At 36.9% G+C, this 18,375-nt stretch overlaps 1 protein-coding gene across 14 annotated transcripts in view; it reads left to right on the top strand.

Annotated features, from left to right (window-relative positions):
• The window catches only part of CADPS2 (calcium dependent secretion activator 2), a 499,759-nt gene that overhangs the window by 366,272 nt on the left and 115,112 nt on the right, over positions 1 to 18,375 (top strand). For 9 of the 14 annotated variants that reach the window (XM_029233024.1, XM_029233030.1, XM_029233031.1 and 6 more), the window contains 3 exons: positions 7,891 to 7,954; positions 11,176 to 11,299; positions 13,371 to 13,391. In XM_029233024.1, the coding sequence (XP_029088857.1) occupies positions 7,891 to 7,954; positions 11,176 to 11,299; positions 13,371 to 13,391 (209 nt within the window). The remainder of the gene's footprint in view (positions 1 to 7,890; positions 7,955 to 11,175; positions 11,300 to 13,370; positions 13,392 to 18,375) is intronic. The other 5 variants (XM_029233033.1, XM_029233026.1, XM_029233023.1 and 2 more) reach the window with 1 other exon arrangement.

The following is an 18,375-nucleotide window of genomic DNA, read 5'->3' as shown; positions in this document are numbered from 1 at the left end:
TCTTAAGATGAAAAGTTTCCTTAGAAGATCCTAGCAAACCAGCCCTCATATCTCATTTGCCCTAGATAGGTCATAGGCCCAGTCCTGAACCAAACCCAGGGGCCAGAGGAAGCCCACATACTAGGTCCTCAGTCGTGAGGTCCCACAAGCCATGGGACCGCCATGATCGAGTTAGCTTGGTAAGAGCCAGCCCACCAGCGGGTCCTGTCCTCCACAGTGCTTACAGCTACACAGTAGAGGCGGGGAATGACAGTTGTCCACATCATATATTGTATTAGTATTCTCTCTCTTACAGTTTTGTTTCTCTGTTTCTCTTAATAATGTCTGTAAAGATGTATGCTAGAATTCTTTTTCATTTTTATTTCTTTGATGTACTATAAAGAACTGAACTAAACTGGTCTAGACATTTTAGGCTGACTTTTGTATTCCCTTTTGATATTTGTAGAGTTTGTATAAATTTTACCAGTTTTATTTTTCCTGAGTCCATAGAAAACTGGATAAGAGGAAATGGGATTAAAGTAAAGCAGAGGAAATTTTAGGTGTCCATATAGGCAAATACAGAAAAATGTTTAAATTTTCCATGAAGATCTTCCTAAGGATTCTGCCAAATGATCTTCCTTAGCCACTTACATTAAAATTTAGAAAGAACGTAAATTACTTATCAACTCACACTAAAGAAGTAACCAGAGTACTGTTAATAACTCTTGTATAGAAATTTATTTATTCAGGCCCAACTGTATTTCAGAAATGGATTTCAAAAATACAGGTAAAATAATAAGGCAAACTAAATTAAACATAAATGAGGAACCTCTGGTTAAAGACAGCAGATTAAATGCATGTCTGGCTCAGTTTCCTCACAGAACCTAACCAAAACAACAGAACAGTATTTTTCAGAAGACATAAACCCACAAGGACAGCAAGAGTAAGAGGGAAAAAAATGGAAAAAATAAGTTAAAAATGTGGAAGTCAGATGGATGGATGGTATCTAATTTAGCCACCCAGGAAAAACTGGATCATAGACGGGCAATGGGGAATACAGAGAAGCAATCTGATTTATGTCATACAATCACCAAAACGTTCGGAATTGCCAGTTGTAAGCCCTCCTGGAAATTAAGAGTAAAGGATGATTTGTTGTAAATCGGCTTAAGACACACTTAGATCCCCAGATCTCCTTTCCGCCTCATCAACCAGGCTGCTGCCCCTCCCCTTCCCTAGAAGAGCGCTGCTGGTTTGTTCCCTGGAGAGGGTAAAATTAGAGGGTACCTGGGCTGAGGTAGAGGAGGGGAGGAAACATCAGGCACAGTTGGAGTTTGAGATTACATAGAAACATGGGGATTAGATAAACGGTTATTCTGAAATCTGAGAATCACAGCCTTCTCCTTCCAACTCACACACTTGACACCCAAAATGTTGGCAGGCAGGCTTACACTTTCCATACATATTGTAAGTACCTTCCCCCGGGACTCTGACTAGCCCAAGAGAAAAGACCTAAAGCTGTGGAAAAGAAAGACTCCCACCGAAACAGCCCAGCTCTATTGCCCTTCAGCAAAGACCACAGTCTGCATGTACCCACCTAGGTGCATATAGCTTCCGTTCAATTTTTTAATAACGCAATTTTGAAAATGATCTGACGGCCAAGGTAAGGCATCAGATATTTGAGGAAAGTATTTACTGTGGGAGACAGAGCCCAAACAAGTAATACAAAAAAGCAACTTGGGGAAAAAAGAAAGATTATGTGGGAAGAAGGAAATGGTGGAGGGGGTGGTGGGAATCTATTATTAATATGCTTGGAGATTTGAAAAAATAGAGCATCCATAAAACAAAAACAAGATGTTGCTTAAAAAAAGTAAAAGAAAAAATCTTAGGGAAAAAAATTAGAACTCTTAGAAATTGATGCAAATGACACAAATACGTACATGCTATTGAGAGATTAAGTTAATGAAATCTTCCAGGGTGGGAGGGATAGGAAAATAGGAGTTCAGTTGGCCTTTCTTATCCTTGGGTTTCACATCCCTGGCCAGATCGATTTGGATTGGTTGAATCTGCAGATATACAGGACCAACTGTACTACCCCATTTTATATAAGGGACTTGAGTATCGGTGGATTTTAGGATCCATGGGGGCCCTGGAACCAATTCCCCACAGATACTAAGGGGCAACTGTACAAAGACAGGAAAAATGAAGGATCTGCTTAGGAGTTTCATCATCACAAATAATAGGAATTCCAGAAACAGTTAAGGTTGAAGATAGGAAATTATCAATAAAGTTATTCAAAACAATTTTCCAGAATTAAAAGACATAAGTGTTGAGATTAAGAGAGCCCATTGAGTACCAAGCAGAAGGGATTAAAATAGATACTCATTAGAGTGCATTTTTATGAATTTTCACAATCTTGGAGATAAAAGGGAGGATGCTGAAATACAAAGAATCAAGAATCTGAATGGCTTCTCAACACTGATTTATTCTACAGTAATTTACTGAGTGCCTACTATGTGTCGGGTAGTGAACAAAATTTTTAAAAAGATCCTTTTCTTCTGCAGCTTTCATTTTGATGTGAAGAGCAGTACTGATATCCAGAAAACAGTGCATCAGTGGCTTCACAATTTTGAGGAAAGATTATTTCCAACCTAGAATTCTACACTAGTAAACGTCTCCAATAAGGGTAATGGTAGAATAATGATATTTTCAGGCATACTGGACATCAAAAGATGTGCTTCCCATATTCCCTTTCTGGGGAATGCAATTTACCAAGACAAAGGAGAAAACAAAGAGGGAGAGTTAAGATCCCTGCAACAGGAAATCAACATGAGAGAGGAGGGAATCTTCGTAGTGGTAGCTAATAGACACCCCAGAGTGGCAACTGAGCCTAGAGAGGAAATAGTTCTAACCAGAGCAGGTCAGAAAATTCTTCAAGTAGATCAAATTGACAAAACACTGAGATATTTTAACATATTGAGAGAAGTTTCACCCACTTGGAATAGAGTTTGGAATTGTATTAATTGTGTTAGAGCTTGGAATTGTATTAGATTAAGTACATAATAAAAAGAAGAAATTAAAACAAATATAGCAAAATATTATAAACAAAATAGTGACACTAGAAAGTAATCATATTGGATACATTTCAGTTATCTAGGACATTTATGTAATTAATGTAGATACTGAATTTCGGTCTAACACACAAAAGTGATGTAACTGCATTAAGGGAAGGAGGAACAGAAATTATGTCTAGGGTGGTGGAAAGTGGTCTTAAAAAAAAAAAAAAAGCAACTTATGTCCAAGATGGAGTAATGGGATGATATTTACCCTCCCACCTGAAACAATTTTTTAAAGACAAAATATGTGGGAAAAAAATGCTTTTCAAGATATTAAACATAAGACAATAACAGTAATTCCTGAGAGATGGAAAACAATGGATAAGCCCTTTAATTGCCCCAGCTTACTGACAGCACAGTGTTTCTAGATCATGGTCCAGGGAGGAGGAATCTGGGTGGATCCCCGTGGACACCCTGACTTGAGGAGACAGAGCTGAGAGTCCATGGAGGGTAAGGCTGCCAGAGTTTTCAACTCCAAGTTCTAAAGGAGGGAGCAAAGAGACCTACAAGTAATATTTGCTGAGGGTCCTCCTGGCGTCTTCAACTAAGTATTGATCTGTGCATGGATGTGAGGAAACTACTCAAAGTTGGGCAAAGAACTATGTGAAAGGATTACAGGGATTTCTTTACACAGGGCTAAGAGTAATTCCAGTTTTCAATATCTAGAGTGGAAACCTAATTCATGAGCATCAGGTAGAATGCAGAAGGTTTTGCCTCAGTAGTGGAAAAAAATTAACCCTAGAATAAACACAGTCATGGTCTCTCCTAATGAGGCTTAAAACCAAGATTCATATGAATCAAACTATTTTCAAGTAATTTAACTGCATTCCAGAACAAAATTCAAGAATATTTAAAGAAATACAAAAGTGTTCAGCCTCCAAGAAGGTAAAATAACAATGTCTAGCATCCAGTCAAAAATTTCTAGGCATACAAAGAAGTAGTAAAATACGACCAATGAAGGGAAGAAAAACAAGCAAAAGTGAAAATGACAGGGAAGATAGAATTAGTAAACAGTAGTATCAAAATAATTATTATTACCACATGTCATATGTTTAACCTGTTAAGGGCATCATGGAAAACCTACAACTAACATCATACTTAATAGTAAAAAAGTAGGAAAGACTGAATGTTTTCCACCTACAGTCAAAAACAAGGCAAGACTATCTACTCAAAAATCAATAATCAAGGTAGTGTAGTATAGAGAGTCCAGTAATAGACTCACATACATATGGTCAATTAATTTTCAACAAATGTACAGGTAATTTGCAAAGGATACTTTATTCAACAAGTGGTGCTGGAACTATTGGATATCCAAATGTAAAATAAAATCCTGGATCCATACCTCACACTTGATCCAAAATTTAACTCAAGATGGATAGACATGGAAAACAAAATCTCTGTGTCCTTGGACTAAGCACAGATGCTTAAATAAAACACCAAAATCGTGATTCATAAATGGAAAAATATTACTTCCAACTTCATCAACATTAAGAACTTTTGATCTTCCAAAGACATTATAAGGGAATCTTAGAATGGGAGAAAATATTTTCACAATACATATCCCACAAAAGACTTCTATCTAGAATATATAAATTTATTTATTTATTTTTTGGCCACACTGCATAACTTGCAGGATCTCAGGTCCCCGACCAGGGATTGAACCTGGGCCGCAGCAGTTAAAGCCCAGAATCCTAACCAATAGGCCACCAGGGAACTCCCTATAAATAACTCTTAAAACAATAAGAAATAAAACAGCCCAATAAAACGTTGTTTTGACAGATATTTCACTAAAGATATATGATGGTGAAAAGGCATATGAAAAGATGCTCAACATCATTACTCTTTAGGGAAACATAAACTAAAGCCACAGTGATTGATAGGAATATAAAATGGTACAACTCATTTTGTAAAATAGTTTGCAGTTTTTAAAAATTTAAACACCTAACGTATGACCCAACTATTCCACTCTTAGGTACTTCCCCAAGAGGAATGGAAGCATACATCCACACAAAGACTTTAATATGAATATTCATACCAGCATTATTCATAATAGCCCAAATATGAAGACAAGTCAGATGACCGTCAACAAGGAATGGATAAAAAAATGTATTAGAATACTTCTGAGAAATGAAAAGGAATGAATCGTTGATACATTGCAATAGCATGAAAGAATTTCAAAACAGCTATGCTGAGAGAAATCAGACCCAAAAAAGTTCAATACTGTATGATTCCTCTTACATGAAACTATAGGAAAACACAAACTAATCTAAATGACAGTAAATCAGTAGTTGCCTGGGCCCCACGAGTTGGGAGGAATCATTTGAGGGGCATGAACATGTATATTGCCTTGATTGTAGTGATGGTTTCACAGGAGTATACATATGTCAAAACTTATCAAATTGTATACTTTAAATCTGTGTAGTTCATTGTATGCCACTTACACCTCTAAATCTGTTTTTTTTAAAAAAGCTAAGAACTCGTCTTCCATAGTGGAAAGTTAGTAGGATAATATCTAAAACTGGAAAATCAAGAATTTGAAATATTATCTTGTAGGTTAGGGATATGACATTTAAATACCAAAAGAATCAGCTAAAAGTTAAAAACATTTTTTTCTCAAGAAATTACTTGGGAAATGGGGGTGGAACTGACATAAAGGATTTACGTTTTTCATAAAAAATCCCCTTAGGAAAAGTTCCCTTTCAGGCTATGTGCATATATAACTGATAAAAACAGATACTGTATTTAAAATTTTAATTTAAAATTCAAAGAAAACCAGTTTAATCATTGGACAGGTCTATGTAGGCTCACTTATCTGTGTAATTAATTGACTAAAGTGAAAATCAGCGTGACTTTGATTTATTCAGATTAGGTATTAAACTTGGTTGAATTTTATTTGTTAATTGAGTGTTTTTCACTTTGCTTAGCTATTATAGAGCTATCAAAGTGGTAAAAACCCAAAATATTTATCCTGAAAGGCAGAACAAAATGATTCCCTTCTTTTAAAACTTGTTTTGTGAAGATTAATTAAGCTTCTCTGTAGTTATTTTCTGTATTTTATTGATTCAGGATTACTTGTACTCTGTAAATGTGTTGAATTATTTACACATCAGGGGCAGCTAATGCTAATTCAGAGCATACCCAGTGGGACCTCAAAGCCCTGAAATGCTAAATGTAATCTGGGGATCAGTAACATTCCATTCATAAAATGTGTCACCCATAGGTTAATGGAAATAAACAATAGGAAAGACAATGGGTGGATTATGCAGAAACACTGAAAAGATTTAAGCAGGAGGAGGGGACTACAAGAACCCAATTTGTGTTTTATTTAAACGTGGATTAAGGTTTATGGTATACAAAATGACTAAAGCTACTTTACTAATTTGCTAATGCTCTAAAAAGCACCACTGTGCAGGAAAAACTCTTATCAAAATAAATTGGTCATGTTTTTTTATGTATAGGCGGGGGGAGGTAGTGGGGGGGGGATGCATAGAGGCAAGATTAAGTGAAGAAAAGTTTTAACAGTAAATGGAAGGATAAACAGTGCTCTGAAGAAAAATGTGAGTGGCTAGATTTATAAGACACTTATTTGCATTTATCTGACGCGAACGGAAGTTTCACAAAACTAAAAGCTAATCCGAATATAAATTCAGCTACTGCTTTGTGAGGAATCCATCTTTCTCTATCTCTTTAAAATTAGGTCCAGTAAAGTTTCTCTTTAAAATTTGGTCCTGTAAAAGAACGTGAGCTTAAATAAACTATATGTGCTTTTGAGGGAAACCTCTTCAAATTACAGTGTGGAAAAAAAGAATTTCTTTGTGATTATGTCTTAGAAAATACGTCTACTTAGTCCTTGGATAATGGCAAAAGGCATAGAAATAAGTAAACTTCTCAAGTTATTAGTTTGAAGATGTCTAAGAGCAAAATGTCAGTCCATGACAGCCCAGCTGCCTGTGTAGCACTTCATCTTGGGGCTGAGGCAGCGGTCAGGGAGGCTTTGCTGAACCTGGTTGAACAAGCGAGGCGCACCCGCAGGATGAAGTGGCCCTGACAATCTGTACTCTCTAAGTGGAAAGTGACCTGAAGAGGGACCCTCTTGTAAAGAGCAGTAAACCTGTCACCACCATGTGGCAGCTAACTTTTGAGGGGCCTACGCATCCTCCCAGCTCTGACCCTGATTTCAGAATACCTGCCCTCCAGTTGTTGGTGTGTACTAGGAATACATGGGACTAGAAATACTTTGGATAAATGACTGCGGGCAATAGAGCTGCAGAAGGTTTACTTGAGGGGATGGGGAGGTTGGAGAGCTAGACACCAGCAGAAACAGGCAAATGTAAGGACGGGGGGAGCCGGAACATTGTTTCTCCTAGAAGTTATGTATGCAGTGTGTGTTTCCATCTTAAATCGCACATAAATATAGGAGGAAATGGGGGGAATCATTTCATTTTATCATGGAGCTTGAATAACAACACCTTAAACAAGAAATTAGTAGGAAATGCATTTTAAGTTTCTCTTTACTTATAGGACCCTAGAGATTCCTTTTTGATTACTGTATTTTTGTACATGTATCATCGAAACTTGAGAACCTTTTTCATCACAGTTTATACCTTTACTGTTTAAGACATTTGAATCATGGGACTAGGTAAATTTCAGCATTTAAAAATTTCCTGCATGGGTCAATGCCCTTTTAACCACTTTTTACAAATGTTCTCCAATAACACCAAGTTATAGAAGAGGGAATTATTTAGCAGTCTTGGATATTAAATGTTTGACTGTTTTGTTCCTCCTTTTTTTTTTAAAGATACTGTTTTCCCTTTGGACGACCTGAAGGTGCACTGAAAGCTACACTTTCATTACTTGAAAGGGTATGTTTGAACATTACTTTTTAAGTACTATTTGCATTCTCAAAGGCTGTGTATTTCAGTGTTGAACTAGGCAGATGGTCCCATTCCTCATGAGTGTGGTGTCACCTGGGTCTGTTGCATTTCATCAGTTTCTCACGTTTTCTTGCTACATTCAAATTCTTCTATATCCTTCTTTTCCTCTCCAAAGCCTTTCTGAAGCCTACCACTGCCATCCTATGCTGAGTTAGGGTTAAAGTTATCATCTTTTTGGTAGTATCCATTTTTCCCACCTCTTTTTTTCCCCTCCTTATTTCAGATAAGTACAATTATCTGTTTTTCAGACTTTACAGTTGTCTTTTATTATCCCTCTGACTTATTTGTACTTCTGTCTGTCATATCCCTCATACCTATAAGAGTTTAACATTTAATATTCACAAACATATAATTTCTTTCATTCTAAGTTTATCTCAGAATTTATTTCAGTTCAATTTGTGTTACTTTGAAAGAATTCATGAATTACAGAAATTGATGATTATAGAAGTCATGAAATTATAGAAATATACAAAAAGTAAATAGCAAATACGGTGTTATACCCATGCTAGAAATCATTTATTAATGAAAGTCTCTTCTCCACTGCTGTTTCTGTGGTAGATTAAGTGTAAAGGGAGGGGGGAGTGGGAGGAAGGTCCAAGAGGGAGGGGATATATGTATACAAATAGCTGTTTCACTTCGTTGTACAGCAGAAACTAGTACGACATTGTAAAGCAATTCTACCCCAAACTATACCCCAATAAAAAAAAAAAAGGGAAGTATCCTTTCACCTGTCTATAAAACTATTCATGTGCTAGTTGGAAGCTAACAGCTTAAGTAATGTGAACAAGTTTTATTCCTTATCTGTATTAAAAAGAATATCTAGGGATCACCTCTATCTCTTGATTTGATTATTCTGGTCCTGATTTGTTGACTTTAAGCACTTGGCTCTTGTTGATTTTTCTGCCCAAGGAATTCCAGATAATATATTATTTATTCGCACCTCTGAAAAGCAAGAAGGGGAGACATTGTTCAGTGATTTAAGGATTTGGGAGAGGAGGGCTAGAACTGATGACTAAAGTGAGATCTTTGGATTATAAATTGGTTTTATCTATATATCCCTGTCTTATCCTTGATTACTGTGAATGGTGTGATAGAAATATTATTGTCATAATTATCTGTTTTATTAGAATTTTTATAATATTAAAAGCTGCACGTAACTCAGGCTTTTCAGAGTTTTCATTTCATCCTATCCATTAAGGTATGATCAATGAGATATAAATCCTTAAAGGCAGCTTTGCTTTTTGGAACGGCATCCCATCTTGGGTACCTAGTACAGCCTCTCTATATGCTGGTTTCCATGGCAGAGCTCCCATCCTCCCCCCGGCAGGGAAGAGTTAGTAACAGAAGAGATGCCCTCGTGCCCTGTACTGACGGGTGGCAGGATGAACAGTGACCTTTATTCCAGTTACAGTAACTAATCATGTCTCTTGCTGAATTGAAAGAGAAATGGTAAGGGCTATTTCTTCATTTTCATGTCTCTGTACTTACTGAAATCTTAGAAAAATAAAATCTACATGTGAATTCTTGATACAAATGGTGTCTTGGAAGAACTTGGGGCGGAAGCATGAAACACAAATTGTGTGTCTCCCTTTTTGCGCTTGCTAGCCCTTTATCTGCGCTTCTCCAGGAAAGGGGATTTAGTTTCCCCACACACACTTCAAATGAAGTGTCCAGCTCCTAGATACTGTGAAATATTGCCTGATTTCAACCCTAGACTCACCTCTGTAATAGATACAGACATTCTAATTTTAACAGCTGTTTCTATTATTTGAAAGTTTGGCACCCTGGGAAAGCTTAATAGTAAAATTAATCTTCAATTTTAGTCATAATCACCTTAAAAATGATAGTGCCTGTTAATGCTTATATTTTTTTACTCTAAACACAAGGATTTTTCTGGCAATAAAAAGTCTGATGTGCTGTTCTAATTAAAGTGCCAAATATACATCAGTGTTGAAGATTTTTAATGTGAAAATATGAAGAATAATTTGTTAGGGGAGGAAATCTTGAAGTGATAAAGTTTGCTGTTTTCAGAAGGAAACCTTGTCTGACAAAATGAAAATATGTTGTCAAGGATCACCAGTGCTAGAATGATTGAATGAATTTGAGATTATAAAATCCGTAGTGCCGAGGCTGATCGAAATAGAATGAAGTAACAAACCATGAAATGGATGTTTTCATGTTCTTTCAATATTTCTTTCAAAGTAAAAGACTAATAGGATAGTCAGAACACTTACAAAAGTATTGTCTTCTTTATGTTAAGATTTTGCTATACCTGTATATTGTAGAATTTGAATGTAAGCAAAGCACGGAAAGCCACATCAATTATATGGAAAATAGCGTTTGACTAATTGTATAATCAAAACTTACTGTGAGCAGTTTTATCACTAGGAAAGTTTTAAGGAAAATTATCAATGAGTAACTATAAAAGTACTTAAATACATTATATTTTGAATTCTGGATACAATTGTATTTTCCATTTGCCAATAGTAATACTTTTAAGTGAAAAATCCAAAAACACAATTTAGGAACCCAACAGAAAATAATCAGGTTGTTTTTTTTTTTATTTCAGAAAGTTTTCCTTGTGTTTTAACATTTGATACTCCATTCATTTCACTAAGACGAAGAAGTTCCCCCTATCCCCAGCAGATCAAAATAACTAAAGTATAATTAGTGAGAGTAGTGGTCTTGATTTTTATAAAGCCCATAAATGATGCTTATTTTAATGGAATTTATGTTTTCATATATATTGCTCAAAAGATTTAAAGCTTTTAAATCAGGGATATGCAAGGTAAACTTTATTACAAAGTATCCCAAGGACTGTAATCCTCCTTTGAAACAGCTGCTCTAGTGGCGTTGTGGGTCCCTGGAGGAAAAGTGACAGTCACACTGAATGGTGGCTTGGGCAAGGGAGGTTTTGATGTGCATAAATGAGGCTTAGACAGGCGGAGCCAAGACTGGGAGAAATTACTTCCTGGTTGTGAAGTGCTGACTCATCACCTCCCCCAGTGTTACCTAGGACCCCTTCCTACCAATAGGTCTAAGGCAATTTGTGTACTTGTTTTTTAGTATGTTATGCTGTCTCTCTCTGTCTCTCTCTGTCTCTCTCTGTCTCTCTCTCTCTCTCTCTCTCTCTCTCTCTCTCTCTGTAGGTTTTAATGAAAGATATTGCCACTCCCATACCAGCGGAAGAGGTGAAAAAAGTGGTCAGAAAATGTCTTGAGAGAGCTGCCTTGATCAATTACACGAGACTCACAGAATATGCCAAGATAGAAGGTCAGTGCAGTAAGCAATTGCCGAAATGGCAGTGAAAGCCAACATTGCCTATTAACTGCATTTTCTGTGAGAAGTCCTTTCCTTTCTTGAACAAACCTGTGCCATGGCAGAGGGAAATGTCTCATTAAAACCTCAGCTGGTGAACTGAAGAGCTTTTTCCTATTCATTGCCTTAATATGCCTCCTGGGACTCTGCTTGAATGAAAGACCCAGGATTCATGCTTAAGTTGTCCTTTGTTCTTACTTTGAGTTTTGAAGAAACCAAAATGTGTTTTCATGGGTTGTATGTTTTGACATTACAGTAAGTATGTCTAACATTTAAACTATGGGCAGTGTAGTCTTTCCTGATCAGTAACAGTGTAGTATTATTTAATTTTATTTTTGGTTCTGCAGCATCTCTCGGAGAAAGAGGAAACTTGTTGATTGTCGTGAGGGCTGAAATAAACTGATAGAATTTCCTGCAACTTTTAATTGCTTACAATATATTGATGCGTTTGTAAGATTAGATCTCTTGAGAGGACTGTGCATTTTTTCTCTTTCTTCAGGTTTTATTCATTAAGGATAATTATTTTATTCATTTAAGGTTTAAGATAACTTAGAAATACATAGATTGAAATTTGTGGCAAAGTCACACACTCAGCTTTTATCTGACAATCCTTTGACTGATATAATTAAAAGTAATAGAAATGACCTCAGGTTCTTTAATTATCATAAAACTAGCTTGTGTAATACATGTAGCATTAACTTAGGGAGGAAAAAAGTTTATAGTGTTAAATACTTATCTCTAAAAATAAAAAGTAAATCATCTGTTAGAAAAAATTTAGTAACTTTTAATATAAAATTGTATTTAATGAATTATAAATTTATTAATTAGTTGATACTGTGATAGATTCATCAAAATTGGGACAATGAAAAAGATGATTATAATTGGCTGTGTTATATCCTTTTTTCTCTCCAAATCTGATCAAGCTTTCTAACAAGCACGTGATAACCAGCCTCCTGAGTGATTAACAAAAAAGCCATCCCATCACTATAGCAACCAATATTATATCACGAGAGTAACAACATGAAACCTCCTTAGATACCAGTTTAACATCATTAATTATGATATCATGTTGTGTTAAAGCAGAAGCAATGAATATTAGGTCATTTGGGGAAAGTGGAACATAAACAGATTGGTTTTCACGTTTTGAATACTCCTTCAAACAATTTTCATGTTTTGGGAATATTGGGTATTGTGAACATGGATTGAAAGAATTGATATAAAAATAGACATATTAAAACCTTTCGACTCTGGCAAAGAGAAAAAATTGTAGGCAACCTGAGTAAACACAATATTGTTTTATCTAAATATTATGAATGCGCTCCAAAAAACTATGAGAATCCTTTTGGTCTTAACTATTTTAGTTATTTTTGACCATTACCTTATCCAACAATACTGAAAAGATATGCAGTATATTTTTTGTTTTATCTCTGTATTTATTTTCTAGTTGTAGAATCCATTTTAATATGGACAAATGAAGAACTTTCTTTTATTTGTACACAGCCATGGGCTCCTCTCATTAATCAGCTAGATAAACACGTTAACAATGGTGATCAGAAAGGAATAGTTATTCTTCTGGATCACACACAAAAACAAGTCTGTGTTAGAGAAAAGCCTAAAAGAGGACCCAATGGAGAGTGAGCAGGGAACTCTCCCACCTCTTCCTTTCTGGAGTCACCCTCTCTCTTATCTCGAGTCCAGTGTGAGAACATTCTAGAAAAAGGATCCTAGAAATCTAGTCAGGTAGGACTGCTGAGCAGTCTCTTTTCAAAACAAAAATAAAATGCATACTTACTAGATAAGAAAAGCTTTTATCCTTTTCATTTTCTCCCTTCTCCCCCTTTTTTTGTATCTTAAAAAATAAAGTGCTTTGTTTTATGCTCAGGCTCAGACCAAGACCAAAGTCGACTTTAAGTTAGAAATAGGAAATGGGCTACTTTTCTTTGCTTGATTGGTCTTTTACGTTACGTGAGTGAGCAACACGTGTAGAGTTTGTTTTTCTCCTAAATTCTCTTCTCTTGTGTTTTAGGCCCAGCAGAAAAGGAAACAGGTAATTAATGTTTGTACATGCATGTGCCATTATTTCTAATGTGGCGGTGTTGTGTTTTGATATGGATGAATAGCTCTTTCCTTTTCAGGGCTCCTGTTAGATCACTTTGACCAAGATACTGAAAAGAGTTTGATTTTATTGGAACTGTTGCTAATGCTTTGTATGGAAAATATAGGCCATTTATCTCTACAAAAGTTCAGCGATGTTTTTTTGATATGAATTCAAAGCAAAACACCTGAGGCTGTATTAATGTTATGCATTAGGTTTTAACCACATACACTAATCTTATTTGGAAGCTGTTGCCAATATTTGAAGGACTCTTACAACTAGAAAAGAGGACCATCTTTCTTTTATCACTCCTGGAAGACAACCTGAGAGTAAAAATGCATAAATGCTATTAAGTAAAAAGTAAGCAGCTCTTAACTTGGAAAGTTGTTAATCATAGTAATGAGCAGAGGTTATAAAATCCCATTCTCAAGAAATTGCTAGGAAAGAGTTCTTCTCTGGGTCTCTGAGATTTTAAAGATTTTGTTACTTTTGTGTGTGTGTGCGCGCACGCCACTTATCACAGTTGTAATTAATTTATGTATGTATTTATTTTTGTCTGCGTTGGGTCTTCGTTGCTGCGCACAGGCTTTCTCTAGTTGTGGCGAGCGGGGGCTACTCTTCATTGTGGTACGCGGGCTTCTCACTGCGGTGGCTTCTCGTTGCGGAGCACGGGCTCTAGGCGTGCAGGCTTCAGTAGTTGTGGCTCACAGGCTCTAGAGTGCAGGCTCAGTAGTTGTGACGCACGGGCTTAGTTGCTCCGTGGCATGTGGGATCCTCCCGGACCAGGGCTTGAACACGCATCCCCTGCATTGGCAGGCGGATTCTTAACCACTGCACCACCAGGGAAGTCCCACAGTTGTAATTAATTTAATTAATGGGCCATTATGTATTCATCCTGTCCATCTCCGCTTCAGCCTCTTGCAGGCAGGGTCTCTACTGAACTTGTTCACTGTTGTATCTCCAGCACCCAGCACTGTGCCCATGACACAAACTAGGTACTTAGTAGTTGGAAAGAGACAAGAGGTCCATTAGTTAAGTTCCATTTGAAATCAGTGGCATGAGAGACAAGTGATGAACCTTTCTAATCTGAGTTTTCTCATCTTAGTCAAATTTTGCATGCAGTCTTATGGACAAGTTTGTTTGGGTTTTTTTTAACTGAAGTCTTCCATTAAGGATGCTATTTCTTTTTTCCGACCTTCACTTCTTTCCCAGTATTTGACCTCAAAAAGTGTCAGGAACAAAACACTCAGAGCCAGGAAAAGGGGAAAGAATACACCTACAATGATCGCTGAAGTGCACTTTAGAAAAGATGAATTAGAAAAAAATATTACCATCCCCTCTTATGACAGCCCGCTGTGATAGCAGCAGCCCCATGATCTTTAGCAAACTTTTTCAAAACCTCGTATAGCATCTTATCTCCCACATTTCTGCTGTAAAAATAGTTTTTATATAACTTTCAGACAAGAAGTCTAGGGTTGTTAGTGGTTTTCCCACTTGCCATAGAGTAAATAAGTCAGCCAGCTGGGGCTGGAGTCGGGTGTCCTGATCCCCAGCCTACAGAGACTACACTCCTGCCCCTGTGAAATAGGAAGGGGCCACCATACGCCATGACGAGGATGGAGCAGAGGCAGTTGCCCTGCTTGTGACAGTTGCTGTCCGCTGTGTACAGCACTTCCAACCAGATGAAAGGCTTCCCTTCACTTGTGTTTAACACCGTACCATGGCTCAACTGTCTAGGCTGCAGACTCTGGGAAAAATACTTTTTTAAAAGTCAAATGCTTGTATAGAAAAGAGAAAAAAATCAGTATAGCCTCAGTAATTTAAGTGAATCGAAGGGAAAGCTACCCTCCATTGAAGACTTCTGAAGTAACAGAAGAGAGGTTTTTAAGAAATGTAGTTACATTCCTTTAGTTGTATTTGGTTGCCAGTTAACAGGGTTACCTAGTAAATGTTCTTGGAGGTGGTTTTAAAAGTGAGTAAAAATGAGAATATCAATTGCATGTGTAAGAGCTTAAATGCTTGATAAGACTTTGAAACAGTACTCTCCTGAGCATTATAATCATTATCCCCCGTTAGTTTGCTCCACATAGAGAAGAGGAAAATTTGGCTCAAGGTTTGTCATCACGTTGTCGTCTATTGACCTGCCTGTGGCCCCAGAGGTTTTTCATTTACACTGCTTCAGTAGTTCCTTAAACAACTCTTCAAAACAGATATTTTACAGAAGAGATAACTAAGACTTCAGAAAAAGGCGGTAACTGGCACAAGGTCGTGCTGCTATTAAAATTCAGCAGACCTGAGATTCGCACCCATGTTCCTCGGACACCAGAGGGCTCCTCTCCCCCTGGCTGCCCTGCCTCCAAGGCTGTCTCATCCAAAGTCGTGGCATTTTCTGGTAAACCCCTCACACACATCACAAAAGCCAAGGGTTAATATTGGTAGCGTCTCTTTTTCCAAAAATAATATTTATTTAATAATAGGAGCAAACACTTAACATGCCAGGCACTATTGTAAGCACTTTACATGTATCTCTTTATTCTTTACAACAAGGCTTTACAGTAAGTACTACTATTATTATTCCTTTTTTAGTAAACCAAAGCAGAGAGGTTATTATCTACCAGCCAGTCTCTGGTCACATAGCTAGTAAGTGGGAGATTAGAACCCACTGTCTACCTATTAAGATATCTTCTTATTTTCCTATGTCTTCCTTCCTCTCCATTCTTGGCAAGCTTGCATAGTTCAATTTGCACTCAGTTAACATTCACGGACATTTAAAAAGGAGTCTGGAACAGTGCTGCACATAGAAATAGGATGTAACTTGAAAGAAAAATTTTAGTCACATTAAAGAGGTAAAAAGAAATAGGTGGAATTAATTTTATGCATATAGCTTATTTAACCCAATATACCCAAAATGTCATCATTTTAAAATGTATTCAGTATACACAACTATTGAGATATTTTACATTATTTTTGTCCTATGTCTTTGAAATCCAATGGGCATCTCCCTCTCCCAGCACATCTCCATTAGAAGTAGCCCCGTTTCAAGTACTCATCCACCACATGTGGCTAGTGGCTGCTGAATTGGACAACACAGGCGTCTGGTTGGAAGGCTAAGAGCTGAACTCCAGAAACTGACTCTTTTTATTTTCCCGGACACATGTTAAGTGTCGGGTGTTGAACGTGATTAAAGTGTGCAGCCTCCCCCACCCCGAATGTCTCTTCCCTGTCCCTGCTTTATTTTTCTCCATAGCCCATTTGATCTAACACACAAGATAGTTCTTTCATCCAGCTATTGTCCTAGAATGTTAGCCCCACAAGAGCAGGGCTTATGTATTTCAAAACTGCTGTATCTCCAGTGCCAAGAAAAGTGCCTGGTGCGGTGTTACTCGATAAGTACTTCATTGAATAAACGATTGAGTTAATGGCCCAGAGAGTGATCAGGCTCTTTACAGCAGAGAGAACATCTGTAAGCTGGCAGGTTGGCTTGCAAAAGATCATTCAAACCAATCACTGAATAATTAACAATATAGAGCAAAAACTAACCGCTAAAAAATAACAAGGTTGGAACAATTAAACCAGAATTTCATGCCCTTTACAATGGTGTAGCGTGGGAGTGAGGAGGCACTAACTCTGGATCACAGACGCCAGAAGTTATAGACAGCAGCCATATTAAAGATAGTTAAGAATCTAACCTGTTTCAGTTGTTTCTATAATTCAGCGTGTTGCTCAGTTTGACTCATAGTTCTTGTCTATCCTTGGGAATTCTTCCGATTCTCCACTGGCAGCACAAATTTGCAGAATAAAGGAATTTTACAACTCTGTAATAGATGAAATAAAACAGATGACCTCTCTCTAAATGCCTTCTTTCCTTCTTGGGAATTATTCACATGTGTTTTATGAGAACAGATAGTCCATTTTAAGAACTTGAAACTTCTAGAAAGCGATTTTTTTTTTTTTAAAGTTTTAAGAGAAGTTTGAGATTTACACTGTTGTGAAATCAGCTAGTTTTCTTCTTTGGTTTAATTTTATCCCTAACTTTTTATGTAATAGTAAGATCATTTTTATTTATAATCCAAGGTTCAAAATGATACTGAAACTTTATGTTTCTCATTGTATTTTTCTTAAATCACATACCTTGTTGATGCAGATTAGCTGTTACTTTTAAAGAAGAATCCATTCTTTAATTCACAGAATTTTTTATGGACAAGAACAACTCTAAAACATCTAATAACAGTCCCTGTCTTCTCCTGAAAACTACATAACATATTGTGACTTATGATAAAAGAGGAGGGAGACCACTCCTTAGAGCTTGCCTTGACCTGAGATCTTTTACGTAAATTTGGTACCTAAGCTTCTTGTGAATCTCAAAACGTGGAGGTGCCCTAAACAAAAGGTAGCATGGAATGAACAGGCAGAGGCTTTGTGCAGTGATGATCTCTCAGGGCCCTCTGATTGCCAGGTTCCCAGGTCTAACCCCCAGTGCTTTCATTTTCAAAGTCTCAGTTGAACAGAACAGAGATGCTTTCCCAGAGGGCCACGCTGCTCGCTTGCTTTGAGTGGAGAAGTTGCACTGTGGCCATCCTTACGTCATTAGGATGTGTTTGCCATCCGGGTGGCATTTTCATTTAGCACTTCATTGTCAGAGTGTAGCAAAAAATAATAAGTGAAATCTGTTTCTACTGAAGGACATGTGTGTGCACAGAAATGAGTGTATAAACTGCACAGTTGATGAAAATGCTTTTTGTTAATGAATAATTTCATATTAATATTTCTAGGATAACTTAGCAGTGTACTCTCATAAAAGTTTTTTGAGTTTCCTTATAAATTTGATTCTTAAATTTTCTGAGTATTATATGTTACCATGAATTCAGGCTACAATGCCTAAGTAATAGACCTGAAATTTTGCACTCCCATAGCACTGGCAACACTTTGCAGGAGG

This window comes from Monodon monoceros, unplaced genomic scaffold (genome assembly GCF_005190385.1).
Source record: "Monodon monoceros isolate NGI ecotype Baffin Bay Population unplaced genomic scaffold, NGI_Narwhal_1 Super_Scaffold_2, whole genome shotgun sequence".
In the NCBI taxonomy this organism is placed as follows: domain Eukaryota; kingdom Metazoa; phylum Chordata; class Mammalia; order Artiodactyla; family Monodontidae; genus Monodon; species Monodon monoceros.
Note: the sequence above shows the minus strand (reverse complement) of the source record. Positions and strands in the feature narration are given on the sequence as shown.